The sequence below is a fragment of the Hibiscus syriacus genome, unplaced genomic scaffold (genome assembly GCF_006381635.1).
Source record: "Hibiscus syriacus cultivar Baekdansim isolate YM2019G1 unplaced genomic scaffold, ASM638163v2 tig00110472_pilon, whole genome shotgun sequence".
NCBI classification, from domain to species: domain Eukaryota; kingdom Viridiplantae; phylum Streptophyta; class Magnoliopsida; order Malvales; family Malvaceae; genus Hibiscus; species Hibiscus syriacus.
This window is the reverse complement of record NW_024062752.1, coordinates 2,695,975-2,721,141: the sequence shown is the minus strand read 5'-3', so window position 1 is coordinate 2,721,141 and position 25,167 is coordinate 2,695,975. Positions and strand designations below refer to the sequence as shown.

The 25,167-nt window shown below is 34.7% G+C and overlaps 1 protein-coding gene and 1 pseudogene across 1 annotated transcript; both read left to right on the top strand.

Annotated features, from left to right (window-relative positions):
• The first annotated feature begins 3,915 nt into the window (after positions 1-3,915).
• Positions 3,916-5,926, top strand: LOC120127780. The gene is made up of 3 exons (XM_039145606.1): positions 3,916-4,259; positions 5,244-5,347; positions 5,658-5,926. Exons 1-3 carry the CDS (start codon positions 3,916-3,918, stop codon positions 5,924-5,926), a joined length of 717 nt encoding a protein of 238 aa, XP_039001537.1.
• Positions 5,927-6,925: 999 nt separating this feature from the next.
• On the top strand, positions 6,926-12,970 carry LOC120127779 (annotated as a pseudogene).
• The last annotated feature ends 12,197 nt before the right edge of the window (positions 12,971-25,167 follow it).

The window sequence follows — 25,167 nt, the reverse complement described above, 5'->3', positions numbered from 1 at the left end:
TTGAGCTAGCATCTGTTTCCAAAAAAAAATTCTGCTCAAAATTAGGTAAGGCCAGAACTGGGGCTTTACACATAACTTGTTTCAGTTCTTCAAAGGCTGCCATTGCTTCTTGAGTCCAATAAAATCCATCCTTCTTGAGCGTATTAGTCAAAGGCTTGCTCAATTCTTCATATCCTTTAATGAATTTTCTGTAATATCCTGTCAGCCCTAAAAAACCCCTCAAGGCTTTCAAATTCTTAGGCAAAGGTCGTTGTTGCATGGCTTAAATCTTAGCAGGATCAGTAGCCACTCCCTGTGCTGAAATCACATGCCCCAAATATTCCACTTGTTTTTGTCCAAAAAAACATTTGCTCCTTTTAGCATATAGTTTATGCTTCAACAGAATCTTTAAAGCAATTCTCAAATATTGTTCATGTTCTGTCAAATTAGAGTTGTAAACTAAAATATCAACAAAGAACACTAGAACAAATCTTCTCAAATATTCACCAAATAAATCATTCATCAATGCTTGAAAAGTAGTTGGGGCATTAGTAAGTCCAAAGGGCATTACCTTAAATTCATAATGTCCTTGGTGAGTTCCAAAAGCAGTCTTGTGAATGTCTTCTTCTCTAATTCTGATTTGCCAATATCCAGACCTTAGATCAATTTTTGAGAAGAATGCAGCTCCATTAAGTTCATCTAGTAAGTCTTTCACTATAGGAATAGGAAACTTGTTCTTAATGGTAGCAGAATTAAGCTGTCTGTAATCTACACAGAATCTCCATGTTCCATCATTCTTCTTGATTAATAGGCAAGGAGAAGCAAAAGGGCTTTGACTAACTTGAATAATAGAAGCTGCTAGCCTTTCTGTAATTTGTTTTTCTACTTCAGTCTTATGAGAGTGTGTAAACCTGTAGGACCTGAGATTCACAGATTGAGAGTCTTGTTTTAGTAAAATAGCATGGTCATGTTTCCTTCTTGGAAGCATTCCTTTAGGTTCTTCAAAAAATTCCTGAAATTCTTTCAATAAATTCTGAAGTGATGCAGAAGTTGTACTTTCAACAACTTCAGCACTCAACCAAAAAATTTCTCCACTTAATTCAGTATCATTTTCTGCCAATTTATGAAATTTTTCTCCTGTGATAATTCTGACTAAGGGTAATTTCTGAGTACCCTTAATAACCATAATTTTTCCTTCTTTCATAAAACTGATAGTTCTGGACTTAAAGTCCATCAAAATTGGACTGAATTCTTCCATCCAGTCCACCCCAAGCACCATGTCATTGCCTTCTAAGGATAAGACTCTAAAATCGTGTTGGAATTCATATCATTGCATCTTCTAGCTCACCTTATTGCTCCTAGCATTGTTGTACAGTTTCTCTCCATTAGCCACCGTAATTACTAAGGGTGGAGTGTTTACTAACTCCACTCCTTCCTTAGCCTACTTAGGAGTTACAAAACTATGAGTGCTTCCACTGTCTATCAGTATATTTACTGGTTTTCCCTTTATAAACCCTTCTATTCTTAAAGTAGCGTGACCCACATTACATGTGATGGCATTAATGGATATTTCGCTTCCTTCTCTATTTCTTCCTTTTCTGTATTTTCTTCTTCAATCATATCCTTTGCAGCAAGCTCTTCTTCTTCCATGCAATTTAACTGTCTGTCCTTGCATTGATGTCTAAGGGTAAACTTGTCCCCATATTTAAAGCACAAGTTATGAGATCTCTTGTACTCCACCAAGCTTTGCTTAGCATTATTATTCAAGGGACTTGTTCTAGCCATCACACCAGTGTTCAAATTCTTTGGCTGAGTATTCTAGGGTATGTAAGCAAAATTTCTGATAGGAGTTTTATACTTTTTTGTCTCCATCTCATTTGCCAACTCATAAAGTTTAGCTTGTCTATATGCAACATATAGAGTTTTAGGCTCCAGCACCTTAACCTTGTGTTTAAGATCTTCCTTGAGGCCACTAATAAAACTGGAAAAAAAATAATCTTCTCCCAAATGCATATTTTGTTGTAGCAAATAAGGTTTCAATTCTTCAAAATTTTCTTGATACTCTTCTACACTACCTTTTTGCATTAACTTGTTAAACTCTTCAATAATATCTGAAAAATTGCTGTCACAAAACCTATGGCATAAGTCTGCCTCAAACTCATGCCATGTTACTTTATACTTCTACATGATATAGCCATCAAACCAAGTTTCAGCCTTCCCAGCTAAATACATAGCAGTTATTTCCAGTTTCTGCTCCTCTGGTATTCCAAACAAATTAAAAAACTTCTGACACTTCCTAATCCAACCCCTAGGATTGTTACCCTCAAACATTGGTAGCTCCAATTTTGGTCTAGGTAACACAGAACTTGTGTTCCCAAAAGGGTTTTTAAGATAGTTTATAGTGTCAACATGTTCATCTCCTCTCCTAGTCTCACTAGAACTACCCATAATATTTTCTACTTGCAGATTTTGATTAACATTTTGATGACCATTAAACCCCACAGGTTTAGAAGCTAAAATCCCTGGTTCATTAGGTTGAAACATATACTTCTCATGCTCACTAAGAATTGTAATCAAGTATGGTTGTTTACCTCTATTTTTATTCTGTTTTTCAGCTACTGTTGGTTGACTCTTCACTGACTGAGGTGAATCTTTCTGCTCAGCTGCTTGATTAACCAGCTGTAGGATCCTCTACAAGTACCCTATGTTTTCATTCATTCCTTCCTCTAAGGTTTGTATCCTTCTTTCCAACTCAACTTTCTACTCAGTCCACAACTTTGGTAAAGTCTCCTCTTTCACATCCATGGTTTGTTCTGGTACCTCCACGGTTCTAGTTTTCTGCATTACCAATTTGTCACGATTTATGATGAAGAATGAAGGTTTCAGAAAAGAATAGAAAGGAATTTAGGAGAAAAAGTTCATTCATTCATACGAGATGACTCTAAAATGGAATCAGGTACAATTTTATCTAATTACAAGTACCCAGCTATTCTGTACAGAAAATCTAACAAATTAACCAATTATTGCTGACTCATGCAGGTTCATAAGCTATTGGGCATCTCAGCAGATTATCAACCAAGGCCCATCATTACCCAGGCTCGTGTTTTGCCTCAACAGACCCAAACTCATCCTCCCTTCCAGCCCCAACGGTAATAATCTCATTTCTCTCCCCAACCTTCTCATTTCCCAATTCTTCCTCGTTCCAAATCCCTAATCGAGATAATTTCCTCCCCATTTCCCTTTTTTTCTAATCCTAATTCTTCTTCCATCATAACACATTCTAGCAAACTTGAAGAATTTCCTACTCCAACAAATTATAGTTTAACTTAAATATGGTAAATTTGATATGTCTTTGATTATTTGGATCGATTTATTCGATACGAATGATTTGATTGCATCTCTAATTTAACTATAGATTAATTGCTTATAAATATCTAAGACTTGTTCCTAAATCTTCAATTATCCAAATCTATTTTTTTCTAAAATTATTTTTAATATAATAATAGGGTTTAAAATTAAAAATATTTTTATTAAATAAAGATATTACAATTTTAAGACAAATATTAAGATGAAATAAAATTGATTGTTTTTATTTCTCGGCCAATTAATGGATTTATAAACATATATGTTTTAATATTTCAGATATCAATTATTTGTCGATTAATGGATTTATAAACATATGTTTTAATATCTTATATATCAATTATAGTGGGAAAAGTACTGGGTCCATGGTCCAAGTCTTATCAGTCAATGCTTTTCTCAGTCAAAGTCTTTTAACCCACGACAACATTAATGCTTTCTCTGAGGCTGAAGTTTTGTTATACGTTTGGCTGAATTTAGTGTTAATCCTCCGTTGTTGTTGTTGTTGTTCCCTACCCCAAGTATTTTAGCATGCCAAAATTAAAAGCTACACTGCCATAGTTATGCAAGCTATTAATGGCCGCTTTTGCTTTGTTTCTACTTGTATTTCCTGGTGCTTGCCTCGCTAGGCATCTAAACCAGGATTATGGGTCTGTTTTTTGTGGAAGCTTGAATATCAGTTACCCATTCCGATTGAAAAACCAACCTCCTCAGTGTGGTGACCATTTGTATGAAGTTGAGTGTGAGACAAATAACCGCACCACTTTGGTTTTGAGAGAGGGGAAATTCTTAGTGGAAGAAATCTTTTATGAGAATTATGCGATGCCAGTGGTTGATGCGGGCCTGGACATGGATGATTGCAACTCCTTTCCTCTCAGTTCCGTATACTCTTATTATGATACTTGTGTATTGGAAAACGTGTAAGCTGAAAGAATAGACTGAATTCATTGAGTTCTCACTTACAAGCACACCATTTTATAGCTAATGAAACTAGTCTGTTAAACTAACAATATATGCTAACAGACTAACAACTTTGTCGCCTAAGCTAACTAACTATACTATAGTGCAAGCACGTACACAACAGTTCTGTTATAGCCTAACATTCTCCATACTTTCTCAACCTTTTTGATGAAAAGATGAACAATTGAATCGAAAGTGCTTATACTTCCTCCCGTTCACTTGAATTGAAAGTGCCGATGCTTCCTTTCGTTCTTCTTATTCGCCTTCATTTCTTTCTTCTCCATCCTTCTATACAAGGACCCTTTTGTTGGAACATACAAAAGACAAGTGTTATAAACTACATAGTTACCCTTGAGAGTATGGTTCTCGTTCTAAGACTTCTCATGCTACGTCTACTGATGTAGTTTCTGAATCTTCAGGCTATTGTACTAGTAATGCTGGTAATGTCAATGGTACTAGCAATAACAACAGTACTGCAACTGATTACTTACCACACAGCAATGTCAACAACTTACTGACATGCTTACCACAAAATTGTAAACTGCTTCAGTTTCTAATATACCCTCTGCATCCATTAATCTCTCTATGCAAGGGACTTACGGGTCGATTGTAACTCTAACAAGCTTTCCATCGAATAGTTTTTGGGCAGTTACATTTGGTGCACAAGAAGGCAGTGAAGGAAGCGAGCCATCAAGAGCTTGGCGATAAGAGACTGTATGTGCATCTTCTTTACAAAGCAAGACTTCATTTACCTCTGAAAAAAGTGATGGCGTGGAGAGGAATTGAAGCTCGAGTCTTTTCGCGCCAACGGGAAAGAAGAAAATAAACCACGGAGAAGAAGAGTGTGACGAACACCGCATTTGTTAGATACAAAGGAAGGGGTAATGCATCAGAAGCTTGGGCGATATCTTCCACTATATAAATCCCCTTAGTTTGTCTGACAGCATGAACTGGTTTAGTCTCCGTACGCCGGCGACTTTCCGTTTTAAGCGACACTGGAAACAAAAGCCAGCGGCAACGAATGGGGATGCAGCGAACGAACAAGAAGGTTAGGACCGTTTGGCGAATGATACCATATTGGAAAACGTATAAGCTGAAAGAATAGATTGAATTCATTGAGTTGTCACTTACAAGCACACCATTTATAGCTAATGAAACTAGTCTGTTAAACTAACAATATATGCTAACAGACTAACAACTTTGCCGCCTAAGCTAACTAACTATACTATAGTGCAAGCACGTACACAACAGTTATGTTATAGCCTAACACTGTGAAAGACGGATTCCATTTAATCGTTATTATTATGGTTATGGTCTTTCTAGCATTATGTCTGTTGTGAATTGCACGAAACCTATAGAGTCACCTCTCTATATTTCAACCTCTCGTTGTAGCATCAACTCCAATGCCTCTTCCTATTGCTACTTTTTAGAGGAAAGAACTACGCCGTCTGATTTCAGTCAATCCTGTACTGTGGAAGCCCGGGTTCTAATTGGGGTTGATAATATCTTAGTCATGTCTACGTTGGGTATTTACAATAAGCTATCTGAGGGTGTTTTACTTGGATGGGAGCTGGAGTACAACTTCACGGAGGAATGCATCTACAAACTTTCATTTCAAGACGTGTAAGTTTCTTCAAAGGATCTCAGTTTTTTAGCATGCTTAAATAGATCATTGACTTGAGAATTTTTGTTTAAAACAATTACTCCTTTCTTTTCTGTTAAAATTCTATCCCTATGATGCCTTTTACCATTTAATACTTTTTTGCGTCAATTGGATATTGTCTATCTCGTAGATTTCTTAAAAGAATTTCTCATGCATGTAATAAACTAACGGGGAAAAGTATAGCTAAACATCAATATCGATAAAAAGCTTGAATTTTAACATCATAAATAATTGCTGATAAATTCTTTTTATCAAATCTAATCTAATGTTAAAACTGTAATTAGTATTCGGCTAAATGTTGATAATTTCTTATATATCCTAATAAAAAAAACATTTACTGAGTTTTTGCATCAAACCTATCACTATGTTTATTTGGGTGTGTTTATACTCCATATTGCAGATTATTTGAAGTGCAATTTGGCTTGGGAAGATATTGGAAGAGTTTTAAGCATTTCATTTTCCATGGGCCCTATCAACCCACTCTTAGTAATCAAATGTATAAAAGTAGGGTTTGCAGTGTTTATTTGAATTATTTTTACTTATATTATACCTCTTTTGTTCTTTATTAATATTGATATACATATATATTTTGTCTTTGTATTTCTACAGAAACTTATGATCACTATGTTGAAGGGACAGGTATGCTTTTGGACTCGATTTGCATATATACGAAAACACTCTGCAATACAAAATAAATTCAAGTTCAATTACAATTACATTTACATTTACATTTACAGACTTTTTAAGAATGTAGGTAACATGTTATTGGATTTATTTCACAACTACTAACGTCCTCCAATTTGTTTTTCTTCACAGTAGGCCTAATCTTATTAAGAACTTTGCCTGGGATACTTTGTTTGCTTGCGTTTGTTGCGTATAAATGGAGGATGAGACATCTATCAATTGATGATAAGATCGAAGAGTTCCTTCGAACACAAAATAATCTAGTGTCGATCAGGTATTCTTTTAAACAAGTCAGAAAAATGACCAGAGATTTTAAAGAAAAATTAGGTGAAGGGGGCTACGACTCGGTGTTTAAAGGAAAGCTTCGTAGTGGGCATCATGTGGCAGTGAAATTGCTTGGCAAATCAAAGGGTAATGTCCAAGATTTCATAAATGAAGTTGCCTCTATTGGGAGAATTCATCATGCTAGTGTGGCAAAACTTGTTGGATTTTGTGTGGATGGATCAAAGCATGCTCTTGTGTACGACATCATGTCAAATGGATTTTTGGATAAAATCATATTTACAGAAGAAAATAAGAACAGTCTGAGTTGGAAAAAGATGTATAATATTGTGCTTGGGGTGGCTCGAGGATTCAACTACTTGTAAAGTCAAAAATGAGAGGGAAGCACCGAAAGTTGGATTTTAGATTTCAACAAAAGCATGCACCGAAAAAATAAGTCAAGAGGTGCATTAAATTTTTGTTGAAATTGTTAATGGTATAAGTGCATTTTAGTCATTGCACTTTAGGAAATTTACAAGATTAGTCCTTAAGCTTCAACTATAAATACCCTAGCCCATTTAGCTTTAAAATCCCAAATCATTTCTTTCTCCCAATACTAGAGAGCTTTCTTGTGAGTAGTGAGTGTTTTGTAAACACCTGTAAATTTTCTCTATAGTAAAAGATCTGCAGCAGTTCGGAGACGTAAGTAAAATTGGCTGAACTTCATTATCAATTTTGGGTATTATTTTTTCGCTTTTATTTTCGCATTCTCACTAATCTGGTTATAGGAAAATTACTCGTACTCGGTAATTTACCAACAACTGGTAATCAGAGCTTTTGGTTGTGAATTGTCATTTTTTTGCGAGGTTACTATTCACATGAATAGTAAATTTCGTGAATAGTAAAAATTTTGTTGGCGGTACGAATTTGTCGACGGAGGTGTTGTAATACACGGTGGTTCGTAAGAATTGTTAGAAACGATCCAAACGAAGCCAGATTCGAGTGGGAGCGATGGATGCAGACGAAGGGAATGTGAAAATTGAAAAGTTCGATGGTGCGAACTTTGGCTTTTGGAAGATGCAGATATAAGATTTTCTGTACCAGAAAAATCTATATCAACCCCTCTCAGGAAAGCAACCAGAGGGCATGAAGAATGAAGATTGGGCTCTTCTCGACAGACAAGCCCTCAGAGTTATTCGACTGACGTTATCCCGCAATGTTGCTTTCATCATAGCAAAGGAAAATACCATGGCAGATCTTATGGCGGCTCTCTCCAGTATGTATGAGAAGCAATCGGCCTCAAACAAAGTTCATTTGATGAGGCGATTATTCAATTTGCGGATGGCGGAAGGGGCATCAGTGGCTCAACACCTAAATGAACTCAACACAATCACAACCCAGTTGAGTTCCGTGGAAATTGAATTCGATGATGAAGTTCGAGTTTTAATTCTCTTATCATCTCTACCAAACAGTTGGAATGCTACTGTTACAGCAGTCAGTAGCTCGTCGGGAAACAGCAAATTAAAATTCGACGATGTTCGGGATCTGGTATTGAGTGAAGAAATTCGATGAAGAGAATCAGGTGAAGCATCAACCTCCTCAGCCTTGCACATGGAGTCTAGAGGGAGAACTTCAGAGAGAATTCAAATCGTGGCAGATCCAAATCCAGAAGGGGAAAATCAAGAACGGGAAAGAAAGATTATACATGTTATAATTGTGGCAATAAGTGTCACTTTAAAAGAGATTGTCGAGCACTGAAGAAAGATATCGACGCACAGGATTCTGCCAACATGACAGATGAGACAGGTGATGCCATGATTCTAAGTGTCAACAGTCCGATTGAATCATGGATCTTGGATTCAGGGGTATCTTTCCACTCCACCCCATGCCGAGAAATCATGGAGAACTATGTTAGTGGTGATTTTGGGAATGTTCATCTAGCTGATGATGAAACCTTGAAGATCGTCGGAAGAGGAGACATCCGACTAAAGTTGTCAAGCCAGGCCACCTGGACGCTGAAAGGTGTGAGACATATTCCTGGTCTCAAAAGAAATTTGATTTCTGTTGGACAACTTGATGGAGAAGAATATAGCATAACCTTTTCAGGCTGTGAATGGAAGATTACCAAATGAGCACTCGTCATTGCTCGTAGTAAGAAGACTGGTACTCTCTATGTAACCTCAAACTTAGAGAATATCATTGATGCAGCAGATGCTGATGGAAAATCAAACCTATGGCACCAAAGGCTTGGCCATATGAGCGAGAAATGGATGAAGACACTTTTGTCAAAAGGGAAGCTTCCAGATCTAAAGAATGTAGATGTCGGACTATACGAGGATTGCATCTTTGGCAAACAAAAGAAAGTCAGCTTTGCAAAGATTGGTAAGACACCCAAGGCAGAAAAGTTAGAGTTGGTTCAAACTGATGTATGAGGACCATCTCCAGTTACATCTCTTGTAGGCTCATTATATTATGTCACCTTCATCGATGATTCAACAAGGAGGGTGTGGGTTTATTTTCTGAAGAATAAATCAGAAGTCTTTGATACCTTCAGAAAATGGAAAGCAATGGTAGAAAATGAGACTGGTTTGAAAGTCAAGCGATTGAGGTCTGATAATGGAGGAGAGTACAAAAATAGAAGATTCAGAGATTTCTGCACAAATAATGGGATCAAGATGGAGACAACAGTTCCCATGACACCGCAGCAGAATAGCGTAGCAGAGCGCATGAACAGAACTCTGAATGAATGTGCCAGAAGCATGAGGATACATGCCAGATTGCCCAAATTTCTATGGGTTGAAGCTATCAACACTGCAGCTTACCTGATCAACCGTGGGCCCTTAGTTTCTTTGGATGGAAGAATACCAGAGGAAGTTTGGAGCAAGAAAGAAATAAGCCTTTCACACTTAAGAGTGTTTGGTTGTATTTCTTATGTACACATAGATTCTGCTGAAAGAAGTAAACTTGATGTCAAGTCCAACAAATGTGTCTTTGTTGGTTATGGTGGTGATGATTTCGGTTACCGATTTTGGGACTACGAAAATCGGAAGATCATCAGAAGCAGAGATGTTATTTTCAATGAGAATGTGATGTACAAAGACAGGTCAACTGTAGAATCAAGTAGCTCCAATACCGAAGCTGAAACAAAGGAATTTGTTGAGTTCGATGAGATTTCTAGAAATGATGTTCAGGTCAATCCTGAAGCATTTCAAGAAGAACCGGGCACACCAGAACTGAGACACTCCTCCAGAATTCCTAAACCAATCCAAAAGTATTCTCCTTCTTTGCACTACTTATTGCCGACTGACAATGGTGAACCAGAGTGCTATGATGAAGCAATGCAAGTGGAGGATTCAGTCAAGTGGGAGTCTTCCATGAAAGATGAGATGGACTCGCTTATGTCAAATCAGACGTGTGAATTAGCTGAATTACCACAAGGTAAGAAAGCGCTCCATAACAAGTGGATTTACAGGATTAAAGAAGAGCACGATGGGAGCAAACACTACAAAGCAAGATTAGTTGTCAAAGGCTTTCAGCAAAAAGAAGATATTGACTACAACGAAATTTTCTCTCCAATCGTGAAACTGTCTACAATCATACTGGTGTTGAAAATTGTAGTTCCAGAGAATCTACATCTTGAGCAGTTAGATGTGAAGATAAATTTCCTTCATGGTGATTTGGAGGAAGAAATCTATATGAGGTAACCAGAAGGTTTCATAGAGGCAGGCAAGAAAAACCTGGTATGCAGGTTGAAGAAGAGCTTGTATGGTTTAAAACAAGCTCCTAGACAGTAGTACAAGAAGTTTAATAGCTTCATGAGTAGCAGTGGTTTTACCATATGCCAAGCAGATCATTGTTGCTACATCAAGAGGTTCGACAATAGCTTCATTATTTTATTGTTGTACGTTGATGACATGCTCGTTATAGGCTCAGACATGCAAGAGATTATAAACTTGAAGCAAAAATTGTCGAAGCAGTTTGCTATGAAGGATCTGGGCACTGCAAAGCAGATTCTTGGGATGAGGATTAAGAGAGACACAAAGTCGAGGACTTTGATATTATCACAGGCTGAGTACATCAACAAAATACTCTCCAGGTTCAACATGCAAGATGCTAAATCAGTAAGTACACCTTTAGGTGTTCATTTCAGACTCTCCAAAGAACAGTCACCAAAGAGGGAGGAAGAACGTGCACACATGGTGAAGGTGTCATATGCCTCAGTAATTGGAAGTCTGATGTATGCCATGGTTTGTACCAGACCAGATATTGCTCAAGCAGTGGGAGCTGTTAGCAGGTACATGAATAATTCGGGCAAGGTACACTGGGAAGCAGTCAAATGGATCCTTAGATATCTTCGGGGTACCACAAACAAAGCACTTTGTTTCAAAGGTGGAGATACGATACTGACAGGCTATGTAGATGCTGACTTAGCCGAAAATGTTGACATCAGAAGGAGCAGTACAGGGTATGTCTATACTCTAGGAGGAACCGCAGTGAGTTGGGTTTCTCAACTACAGAAGTTAGTTGCTCTCTTCACAACTATAGCAGAATATGTCGTTGTTACGGAAGTCAGCAGGGAGATGATTTGGCTCCAAAGTTTCTTGGAAGAGTTAGGCAAGAAACAAGAAAACAATGTCTTGTATTGCGACAGTCAAAGTGTTATTCATCTAGCAAAGAATCCGTCTTTTTATTCTAGGACGAAACACATACAATTGAGATATCATTTTATCCGGTCTCTTCTGGAAGATGGGGATTTTGAAGATTGAAAAGATTAGTGGAGCTCAAAATCTGGCATACATGTTGACAAAGACGGTGACCATGGACAAACTGAAGTTGTGTTCAGCTTCAGTTGGCATGCTAGAATAACAAGACTAGAAATGCTGCTGCATTGATCGATGCGTGAAGACATACTAAAATCAGTCTTCAAGTGGGAGATTGTAAAGTCAAAAATGGGAGGGAGGCACCGAAAGTTAGATTTTAGATTTCAACAAAAGCATGCACCGAAAAAACAAGTCAAGAGGTGCATTAAATTTTTGTTGAAATTATTAATGGTATAAGTACATTTTAGTCATTGCACTTTAGGGAATTTACAAGATTAGTCCTTAAGCTTCAACTATAAATACCCTAGCCCATTTAGCTTCAAAATCATCCCAAAATCCCAAATCATTTCTTTCTCCCAATACTAGAGAGTTTTCTTGTGAGTAGTGAGTGTTTTGTAAACATCTGTAAATTTTCTCTCTAGTAAAAGATCTGCAGTAGTCCGGAGACGTAAGCAAAATTGGTTGAACTCCGTTATCAATTTCGGGTATTATTTTTCCGCTTTTATTTTCGCATTCTCACTAATCTGGTTATAAGAAAATTACTCGTACTCGGTAATTTACCAACACTATTTGCATCGAGGGTGTGACATGCAAATTCTGCATTTTGATATCAAACCACACAATATTCTTCTAGATGAGAACTTAAATCCAAAAATTTCAGATTTTGGTATTGCTAAATTGTATTTCAGTAGATGATAGCGTTGTGTCTCTCACTGCAACAAGGGGAACAATATGATATATTGCTCCCGAATTGGTTTATAAAAACCTTGGAGGCATCTCATACAAAGCCGATGTTTATAGTTTCGGGATGTTACTGATGGAAATGGTGGGAAAGAGAGAATGTGAATGCATTTGCTGAGCACACCAGTCAAATCTATTTTCCATCTTGGATTTATGATCGATTAGATCAAGGTGAGGACATGGAGCTTGGAGATGTTTCTGATGATGAAAAAAAATGGTGAGGAAGATGATAATAACTGCCTTTTGGTGTATACAATTACTGCCGGTTGATCGTCCATCGATGAGTAAAGTGTTGAGGATGCTTGAAAATGAGGATAAGTTACTTGAAATGCCTCCAAAGCCATTTCATCAACTTCCTCTTGACACATCATCGGAGGTTCATGGTACTAAGAACCCCAATATTGATGAGCCAAGTACAACAATGGACTCTGTTACTATAACCAGTTCAAATGTAGCTCGAGGTTCCTTTGTAGCTTTATATTATGTTGCCTTTTATATGTAATAGTATTTTGCTACGTGTGTCGCATATGTAATCGTATATTTTAAATTAAATTTTGAATTTTATGTCTGATCATGAAAATCAAATATATTTTTTTACAGATAAATAAACTTAATCAAGCTATCTTTAAGTGATTATAGTTTAAAATCAAGCATGAAGTTTAAAATCAAAACTTAAAACAAAATGCCGAATCTCAAATTCCAAGTCAAGTTGCTTCAGCTCAGCTATATATCTACCCTAAATACAATTCATAGGTTTAATACTCTAAAATTTTCATATTCGTTAATGTTGGGGCGTCCGTTTGAGGTGGTGGATAGTGATACGCATACTGCTTTCTTGGTCCAGCGAAATTCGAACATTTCACAATACTCAAATTTCATCACAAAAATAATTCTTAATATTATATATATAACTAGGATGTTAGAGTTTGATATGTTTCTCTAAATTTCTTAATAAAATTATTATTTTTATTTAATATTTTCTATATAAATATATGTGTTTTTGTTTGTGATCACATGACCATTCCCTTACGACTCTAGTGATTATTCGACCACTTCTTAAGGTGTATATTTTTGTATATCGGATATCTGAAAATTCTTATCACTAAAATTAATATTCGTATTCGATCTAAAAAAATTGGATATCCCTAAGTTTTAGATATTTAAATTTTCAAATTGAATACCCAAATATTTGAATATAAACATTAATTTAATAAAAAATGAATTTAAATTTAATATCTTTTAACTTTATACAATATATTTTATACATCTACTATATATTTATCAAAATCAGTGTTTTGAAAATCGGACCGGCCGGTTCAATCGGGAATCGCTGCCTGGTCCGATTCATTCTACCCCGATTAAACCGCTACTAGTGAACCGCAAAGAACCGCTGAACCGACTGTGAACCGTTCGAATCGGACCGGACCGTGAACCGGTTCAACCTAAATGTTTTTAGATTTTTATTAAATGTTTTTGGTATTTTTATTTAATTTTTTAAATAATTATGACGTCGTCCGGTTCTGAAAACCATGATCAAAATATACTTCAATAAATGTAAAATAAATACTTAATATTTCATTTAAAGGTTTGAAAAATAAATAATTTAGAGTTAAAAAATCAGGCTTACGGGGGCAGAGGCGCTGGGGCTGGGGCTGGAGGATGGGGAACTAGTGGCTGAGACTGGTGGGCTGGAACTGTTCGGCCTAAATAAAATCATCTAAAGGCTTATTTTTTTTAATTGTTTTTTTGATAATTCGAAACTGAAATTTCACCGATTCGGCTATTCAATTTTGTTTCTGGATATCCGATTTGAATTATCCGAAAATAAAAAAAAAATAGATTGAATATCCTTATTTCTTTATAGACCCCTAACTTCCATGTTGATTACTTTACCAGTGAATAATATATATTTTTTGTTTGTGATATTGATTTATTTATCATTCTCATCTTCTATTCTTATAACATCATCAATAATTTTATTTACTTTTATAAATAATGAAATATATATAATCCATGAAAAATAAAAGTACAATGTAATCGCATTTTCGTGACAATGTCATTTTTTTCCTTGCAATAAATGCAAGAGGGTAAAGAGAAAGGGTGAGAAGGTAGAAGAAAACATAAAGCACAATGAATAGAGCTGTGAAGCTACATGATGATTACTTTCTGTCAAAATGTTCAGTACTGTGTTACTGCAATACATATACATGTATATGTATGAAAGCAACTGAACATCTACTACTGCTTTTATTTCATAATAAATTGTCCTTGAAAACAAGAAAACAAAAGAAAAATGAAATTGCAGATTGTTGAGGGAAATGAATGTTGAAAATAACTGGTCATAAAGCAGGACAAGAGTATGATAGTATGCACATGGAAAAAGACCGGGTAAGACATCATCAGACATACACAGAAAAGATAAATTAAAAATTTTAAATAATATAATATAAATAATTGATTGGGAAATGTGTCATTGATATTGCAAGTGAAATAAATAAAACAAATAAATATGTTGCTCTTTCAGGCCCATATTGCCATTGTAATTTCCCAAAAATCCTTTTTTTATTTACTATTTTTGTTTGGTTGTCATCTGCATTATTCATGCAAAGTTGACAGTCACGTTACCAAAGAAAGGTCATCGCTCTGTTCAGTAAATAATATATATATATATTTACATGTATATATGTATGCCTCAGCTTTACTACTCGGACTCCACGAATATATGCAGTTTCTTTCCTTAAAATATGGTCAAATTTGCTGGCATTTCATATATTTTTATTATAAATATATAAATAAAGCTTATAATATACATATATATGCTTACTTCAAGTAAGGTATGTCTTCCATACAAGAAATAATGATAGCTCAGACAGAAACCCTACATCAATCATTCATTAACACTACTTGGTACGAGGGAAAAGATAAAAGGAAAACGTAAGAAATAATTAATTTATCATATATATATATATAAACTAAAATAAGAAAATTTTATATATTCATTTTAGGATTTAAAATTTTAAAGATTAAAAAATCGGTTACGAAAATAGATAATTTATGTAAAATAAAAGTTATACAATAGATATATCAAATAACAATCACACACGTCCAATAATTAGGTCAATGAAAACTTAATTTAAGACCTTATAAATTTTAAAATTTTTGGTTTAAGTCGTATCATGTGTTAAGGATCATGTCTATGTTTCTGTCTCGTTTTATATAAATTTAATAATCCATTTATATTAATGATTATTAATCGAAAATCAATTTTTAAAATAGTATTCATGTATCAAGATCGATGGGATATAGTCAAAGTTATTATTTTATATTATATATTCATAGACACTAGATTCTGGAGAAAAGGGAATAAAAAATGGTAGCGAAAGAGTGGGAAGATATTGAGATTCTCATTGTGTGTGAGAAAGCAAAGAAAGGGTCGGATATCACTTGATGAATACACAATACCAATGACTTTAATAGGTTGAAATGTGAAGGGGAAATAAAGTTAAAGGGCAACCTCCATTAATCAACTCAAATTGGCGCAATAAATAATTCAATGCCTTTAAAAGAGGGGAGGCACAATAAAACATAATCCCCCCTTCATATCTATTATATATTGTGATGTCCTAGTTTATGATGACAAGATGTATTCAAGAGCAATGAGCATCCAATTTTATCTTTATTTAATTTAATATATTAAAATAAAATAATTTTATTCTTAAATAAGAAGATTATGTTCAATACTCTTGAATGAGCATTCTGACAAATAAAAATTCAAGATCAACTTTTTAAAACGACACGAGAAAAAAAATCAAAATAAATAGTGAGAGAAATAATAATTTCAGTTTAAGGTTTTTATAGAATAATTGTCCAATAAACTTATAAAATTTTCTATTTAACACAAATCAAATCTGAAAATAACAAAGTAAAAAGCCTATCTATGCTCGATTGAATGTGAGTTTAATCATTAATCACTAGGGTTGGGTTTATGTGGGCAATAATGGAGCTAGAAATTGAAAAAACAAAGGGGAAAAAGACATGAATAGATGTACAATGGACAAAGAATCATCAATCACCTTTTACATATTCTACTTTCTTGTAATTGGCATATATCTCTATGTATACGAATATTAAAATAAAATATTAAATTTATATCACAAGTTAATAATATATTTAGTCAATTAATAAATTATTTAAAAAAATTAAATAATATATATTATTAAAAAATAAATATAATATATATGTATTATTTAATTTTTTAATAATATATATGTAATATGAACAGTGGGTGCAATTGGAGATCCATTAAATGGAAATATGTGAAAAGGGTGCAATGAATATGGTTCTCTCTGTCTGTACGGCCTGCTTTGCAAGGCACATCTTTGATTATAGTTTTTTAAATTGATTAATTTTATAATCAAATTAAATAAAAACATATTATATTATATTTTTATGATTAAAAAAATTAATATTAATCTGTATTCGCCGAGATGCCCGAATCATGCAATGCAAAATAAGTACAATGTATGAAAATCCTTAGTTGGCCACTTAATTTACTAAAACCCTAAATTTCTCCCATTGTTTGTATGTTTATTTTTGTCATTTTGTCTCCTTAAATGCAGCTGAATTTTGTCTAATCTTGCTTAAGTTAAACTTTATTTTAAGGTGCTAAAACAAAAATGTAAAGCACTCTATGTATATAGTATATATTGGTCAAATATTAAGTTTTATAATGAAGATGGAGATTTGCATTGGAAGCATAAAATTAGGGCATGAGTATTACTACGTGACACATAAAATAGTTTTATTTTGTCACAAGTCTTTTAGATTAAAATCTGTATTTATCTATACCATTAAATCGTTATTAATTTTACAGTATTATTGAATATAATTCAACTCTCCAACAAATCAATGCATCTAATTCTCTTGGAAATTCCATACAAAACCTAAGAAATATCACCTGTCAAAATTGAATTCCGGCCAAGCCTATTATTCTTAGCAAATGCCTATATGCAACTCATATTGCCAAGATAATTTTTTTTAAAAGTCAAATTGTACATAAAATTATTTAATTTAATTTTGTGAATATATATGTATGTTGACGTGATGACTTTAATGATGGCATTGAATATAAACAAGAATCATTCATGATTACGGAATTTTGTTTTAAAGTTTATGTTTGGAATTTTCAAAGACAATTTATAGAATTTATTATACGTTAAAAGACGATTAGTAAACTCTAATTAAGCACGTTTTATTATGATTAATGACACAATTGATAAGACGATGCATGCATAGCAATACATATACGGAGACTTAAATTATAGTTTAATAAAATATTATAATACACAATCAAACTAATAATTAGAATATATAAATGCAGTTTAGAACTTAAATAAATGTAATTTTTTATAATTTCAACCTTATCGTTAAATTATATATATATATATTAAATTCATTTATGGTAATGACGAGTTAGGTGATAACTCATTTAACAAACCTTAAAAGTTCTTAAAATTTTACCTAATTTATTATTATCATAAAAAATTGAAGCCAATGCACATGAATCCTTGAATTTAAAGTCTAATGTCATGTTTATGATCTAACTTTAAATTAAATTGTCCGTAACGATAGAATTAGACATTACCTTTAAAATTTGAAAACCCTTTCTATTTTTTTATATAAAATTTGATGTGCAATCCTCATTTTTTGAGTTAGATTTAAATATATTTACAATATATAACCTATCAAATGGTTTCAATATTTAAATATTTAAATGAAATGTTATTTTCTCTATAGATATTGGGTTTGAATAGTTGCATCTTGTCAACTACTTAAAAAATTATAAATAGATATTATCTTGTAATTATTTCGTACTAGTGCAAAATATATATTCGATATTAGGGTTTTAATTATAATATTTAATAATAATATATATATTTTGAAAAGGGTTTTGTATGAATTATAATGAGACCCTTCTACTGTCGTTTTTTGTATAGTAATATAAATTAACAAATATTAAATTTTATTTCTTTTAAAAATACATGATTATTCGTATGTTTAAACTCGTCATTTTTTGTTAAAAATTTAGCGATCTTATGAACTAGACTCTAACTTATTTATTGAGATATGATAAAATATAATCCTATAACTGTTTAAGTTGTATTTTGTTGATCGAGTCTCTATTTATGTTATGTCGTTGAACCAATGTTTTAAACATTCTATCATCGAATCAGTATTTGAAAGCAATGACAGTGTCAATAAATATCATTAAAATATAATTTTATCACATCTTAACCAGTAAGTTAACGTTTATCTTAGACGATTGTAATTTTTTTAATAAAAAATGGTGAGTTTAAAACTTATAAATAGTAAAATGATTATTTTATAATTTTAATAGTTGAAAGACTCAATATATTCTATAAACAAGTGACTATTTATGTACTTTACCTAAAAATATATACTATGGTCTGTAAAATAAAATGATAAGAAAAATTAGAAGGGGTAAATTTTGACATGTGGCAAAGGTAAATGCATCATCCTTTTCACTGGGACCCGTATGAATTTTTCTTTTATACTTTAATTTCAAATGAAAATAATAAAAAACAAACAAAATCAATAGAAAAAGCCAAAGGACCAGCGCTCCTTTCCCCGGGTACACCGTACCCGTCCCATCTTTTTCTCTCACTTTCTCTTTCTCAATGCCTCCAACGTTTGTTTCTCGTTTTGCCTCCATTTCCTATACGCTTTTAAATTTTAGATGTAGTTCAACTAATAATCATATTAATGAAATTATGTTAAAGTCTGACTAAATTTTGTTTTTTATCTTTATTTTTTAGATTGTAACTCAATTATATCAAAATTTATGAACCATATATATCATAATTAGTTCTTATAAAAATTGAATTGTATAATTAATTCAATAAATAACACTAATTAGATATCTCAATTATCCTAAGACACAACCTTACAAATTCAGCTAAGTCTTTTTCGGACTTAAAATTCAATAATAAGAAGAGTAAAGGGATCGTCGGTAAGATTAAACCTTTCATAAAATACAATTTAATTTAGTATCTTTAATCACAAGTCGCCACGCTGGGCAGAAGTTGAAGTGTGCGACCCACGGGTTGTCCTCATATCGTCTCTCACCCTGTCCCACACGTGTATGGGTGGACCCCACACATCCTTTCACGTTGTTTGAGGAGAGAGAGTTTCAAGGAAAAAAGAAAATAAAAAAGAAAAACGATGTCAGCTATGCTTACGTGGTCATTGTACACGTGGCAGATACCCTGACGGTCAGATATTGAATCTCTCTTTTCATTACAACTAATTATGTAAACAGAACAATGAACCAAATTAAAAAAAATAAAATAATGTGATCAAGACGGTAAACCCGGTTTAGGATCTATATCCCCAAAATACCCTTCGAAAGTTACAAATACCGAGTATACAAGATTTATATATTGGTCTAATTATGATCTCAGTTCACTTTGTAGATATGAAGATTAGTCCCTATACTCCTAATCTAATAATTTAGTCATTTATTCACTTGATTTAATAATTGAAGTTCAATTGATAACGAAATCAAAGGCGTTTTTCTCGAAAATTTACCGGTGACCGGTATATTTATCGATCTAACCCCGGTTAGATTATATTTCTCGATTTAACACTCGTAGCAGTAAAGCGCGCTCCCTGCTCCACGCTATATGCTGATTTGGTGCCACGTGGGGTATAGCGCACCCCCTGTACCACGCCATACGTTGACATGGCTTACACGTGGGTATAGCGCGCCCCTGCTCAGCGTTATACCTTGGTAGGAATTATATTTAGCGCGGATCCTTGTACCTTTTATCTAAATAATTACATATAGTGCGGTGCAGGTACCGCACCTTATATGGTTATAAATACCCTCCCCTCCCGGTTAAGTTTCTCACATCTCTCCTCTCAACTTATAAATTAATACAACAATTCTGTCAACGAGTAATAATTCTGATAATTTTCTCATATTTGATTTAGAAGTTCGTACAATTTTTCGTTATAAATTTTGTTATAATTTTTTTTATTATACTTATTGTTTATTATGATTATTTAAAAAAATATTATACTAATTATTTTTAATTAATTTTTGAAAAGAATGAGCATACGTCAAAATAGTTTTACAGTGCATGTAATAATATAAAATTATATTATTTAAATTATTTACGTTGATGTGTAAAAAATTTATTGTGTTATATTTTCGTTCATATATAATTTATTTAATCATGTTTGTTTCAGTTATTTTTTTGCATATATAATATTGTCGCACTTTTAAACTCAAAGAATGGCGCGACTTTCAGCTATTGTTTATTATGATGGTGAAATTCGAGAAGATGAAACCGGCGTTGTTTTCGTATCAAATGAGCGTGTTAAAATATTATTCAAGAGAAACATAACTCTTGAGGAGCTGATAACGAAGATTTCGAGGAAGATTCATGTTGGAAGTAGTAGAAGAATGTCGTCGTTGCAGTACAAATTTCCAACATCATTGTTGCCATTAACTTATACAGCGTTCGAACTTTCGAACAATGATGATGTTCAAATGATGGTTAAAGCTCAAAGTAATTATTCAGACGCCGCTATTGAGATGTATGCACATTTTGTTCAAGTGCGTGTTGTTCGGGGTCAATCATTAAGCTCCCACTATGGGCTGGCTGAACAAGTTGACAGCCCGACTACAGTAATGTGTAATGAGTTTAATGTCATAATGGGGAGACATTCATCCGCAACTCCTTACGATATGTACCGGGGTGGGTCCACGAACAATCCGTATGGCAACACCGCGTTCAGTTCAAGGGGAAGACATTAATCTGCAAATTTCTCTGACCACATGGAGATGCCATCGATGCAACCATCTGTGCAGTTTCCATTTTACACGATGGCTTCAAGCTCCAAGGGGAGGCATTCGACTGCGAGCTTTTTCGACGTCAATGTCGATATGCCTTCCAGTTCAAGGGGAAGGCGTGCAAGTAGTAGGTTCTTCGACCTAAATGTGGAGAGCATGGAGGAACCATCATCTCCACTAGAAGAACTGCTTCGTGAGGTTGGTGCGTATGGTGCTGAGACTGGACTATTCATTCACCCAGAATCACCGCAATTCAACTCCGATGATGATGAAGTTCCAGGAAATGTGGCACAAACTGACCCTCTTGCACACATGTATGAAGCTGATTATGGTGCAATGTACGGTCCAGAATTTGTGAATATGCATCATCTCGGTGACTATGAATATTACTCATCAATAAATAATGGTGAGTTATATTTAGGCATGGAGTTTTCAAGCAAAGAAGAAGCAGTGATGGCTATAAAAAATTATAATATCCGTAATTCTGTTCAGTCCAGAGTCAATCGATCGACGAATAAAAAATATGTATGTTATTGTGCCCGACGCGAAAACAGATGCAATTGGATGGTTTGCGTATCGAAAATGAATAGGAAAAACAATATATGGGAATTAACAGTATACAACGGTCCTCACATATGTTGTGCTGGAGGGGTCAACCAAGATCATCCCAACTTGGACTCTGAAATGATATGCCAAGCCATCATGCCCATGGTAAAAGCAATCTCTCATATAGCTGTTGTTGTGTTGATTTTAGCTACGCAATCGCAGTATGGGTACACTGTCTCCTATAAAAAAGTTTGGTTGGCAAACCAAAATGCCATTGTCAAACTTCATGGCGAATGGGATGCATCTTATAACGAACTTATAGGTTGGTTTAGGCTGGTGCGGACGTTGAATCCTGGGACAATTATGGACTTCGAAAGCTCCTATGCATACCATAATGATCGAGTTATTCGCGATCGAAGCCAATTCTACCGGGTTTTTTGGAGTTACCCACAGTGCGTTAATGCTGCCAAATACTGCAAGCCTGTGGTCCAGATCGACGGGACTTTCTTGTATGGAAAATACAAGCAAGTTTTATTATTGGCAGTTGTCTAAGATGGTAATCGCAACATTCTTACAGTTGTTTTTGCTCTTGTCGAAGGAGAAGATACAAATTCTTGGGCTTTTTCCCTCATAAATTTATGCGCACATGTTATCACGAAGGAAAATATCTGTGTCATTTCAGATCGTGGAGCTGGGATCAAAGCAGCAATGGAGTCTTTGGGTCCAATGTGGCAACCACCCTTTGTCCAACATAGGTATTGTCTCTGACACATTGCTGCGAACTATCATGAAAGTACAAGAAGAATGATGAGTGTCAATTAATTGTGCACATGGGTAAGTGAAACTGATGTAGTTTGTTTTCTTTCAATCGTTTTAATTTTGCAAAGAAAGCAAGTTAGTAAGATATACATATTTTGATCAGGTTACGAACTACTTCCTCGAACGTTTGAATCAATGCTTCAAGATTTGCGGGCGAAGAACGAGGAATGATACGATTACATCATCCTCATCGATAAAGAAATATGGACGAACGCATATGATGGTGGATATCGATATGGACACATGACGACCAACTTGGCTGAGGCAATCAATTCAACCTTAAAGGGTGCACGTCACTTACCTGTAGCGGCTTTGGTAAAAACTACATATTTTCGTTAAGGGGCACTTTTTGCGAAGCTCGGGGGACAAGCTCAAACCTAGATGCAAGGCGATCATGTCTATCACCCTAGATTAGTTGCAGATCTACAGAAAAAAAAATTGCTGCATCAAATGGAATGTCTGTTACAAGCTTCTCTAGAAGGCATGAATTGTTTCGTGTCACAGAGTTATCGCGACCACTTCAAGGGATTGAAGTTGTGTCGTTAAGAGTAAATCTAAGGGACAGAACGTGCGACTGCGGGTTTTTTCAAGCTCTGAAGTATCAATGCTCTCATCTGATAGCAGCTTGCTCGCATACACGTCAAGACTATAACCATTTTGTGGATCCCGTATATCTACTATCTGAAGATTTTAAGGTATACAAATTTGAGTTTCCACCCATAGGTAATGACAAAGACCCTGACGAGGTTCAAGATTAGCTTCCGATTGTACCAAATCCGAGTTTATTGAGGGAGTGTGGTCGTCCAAAATCCAATTGTATTCATTGCGATATGGATATTCGAGAAAGATCTAGACAAGACAGAAGATGTGACCATTGTAGAAACCCAGGACACACTAGAAAAACATGTCCACTTCTGTTGTCATCAAGTAACAATTGATGAGGAAATGATGTATTTGTTTATCAAATAATAATTCTTGTACTTTAATTTGCATTTACTTCAAGTTAATGTCATTCGATAATCGCTGATGAAGATTAAAAAACTGAACACAATCATTAAATTTTATCAAACTAATAACAATTTGGTATTTAAATACAACAAACTTACAATAAGAATTAAATGGTAAATGATAACCAAATTACAATAACTGATATTAAATGGTAATAAACAAAATTAACTGAAATACATTAAAAAATCCAACAAATTTAACAAAATAAAGTAAGTATTAAATGATAAATAATAAAAAATTACAATTTAACAAAATAAAGTAAATACAAATATAAAAAAAATCTATCGATGCATGCGTCGCGAATGTGTTCTGCAGTGCGGTGGCTGTCGGTCTCGAGGAGGATTTCTTCGTATCACTGGTTCTAACTCCTCGCTGTCATCATCATCGTCGTCATCGTCCTGAGCAGGTACTTTAGGTTGATGAGGAGCTGATGACGATGAAGCACCTCCATAAAATAAGGACCCTGGAGGTGTATGATTGATTATCCCACTGGCATGCGAAAACTGGGAAAACTCATAAAACCCAGACATCGTTGAGTGTGAAAACTGTATATGAGGTGTATTTACTGCGGCTATGGGTGATGAGGCTGAACCCGCCAGATACCCAGTATATGAACCCCAAGTCAGATCTACAAACATAGACCCATAATAGCCTCCAGGAGGGGTCATATGTGACGGTGGTGGAGGCGGGGTCATAAAATCAGTTGAAGGCGGCGACGACGACATCTAGTAATGGAAAGGCGGCGGCGGCGACATCTGGTAATGGAAAGGCGGCGGCATCATATATGGCTACGGCATCATAAATGGTTGCGGTGGCTGCTGTGATGGTCCTGCTGGTGCAGTTGAGGATGAACCGGAAGCACCTGCTCTCCGTCCACGAGTCGGGGGACGATAGTGCTGTGTCGGTGAACATCTTTTTCGACGTCACAGAAAGGTCTGCCCTCGTGCATCTTCGGAAAGCATAAATGATTTCCCGTTACTGTTGAACCACTCATAATAACCGTCAGCAAACATCAAGAGGTCATAAAAAATGGGCTCTCTACGGGGAAGGCGCCGATGTCGATCTTCCCATAACACGACCCACTCATGATGCCTTACCAGTCAATTTGTATTTGTCTTACCGCGTCTATCTAAGCTATGTAACTCGTCCATATTGCGAGGTGCTTCTGGAATTGGTTGAAAACAACTAAACTGCCGGAGCACACGATCAACAGAGTGCCACTCGACGGTCGCATAACAGATCAGAGGGACCATCGCCATCCAAATATCTGATGGGCCCCTCAACTCAGGTGGGATCACCGCCCTTACATCATCAGTACAATATGGCACCCATTCAAACTAAAATAAATATTATATATTTTTTATCAAAATAATAATCTAATTATATAACTATAATCTAAAATCGATTTTTAAATATTAAAATTCATACATGTGTGTCATCCTTCTGAT

Bases quoted from the DNA above. Each gene is read 5' to 3' on its own strand.
- LOC120127780 (XM_039145606.1), top strand. From the start codon at position 3,916: ATGGCCGCTTTTGCTTTGTTTCTACTTGTATTTCCTGGTGCTTGCCTC. The intron at 4,260-5,243 runs GTAAGCTGAAAG...TTTGTCTGACAG, and splicing joins ACTTGTGTATTGGAAAACGT to CATGAACTGGTTTAGTCTCC. The intron at 5,348-5,657 runs GTTAGGACCGTT...CGAAACCTATAG, and splicing joins TGCAGCGAACGAACAAGAAG to AGTCACCTCTCTATATTTCA.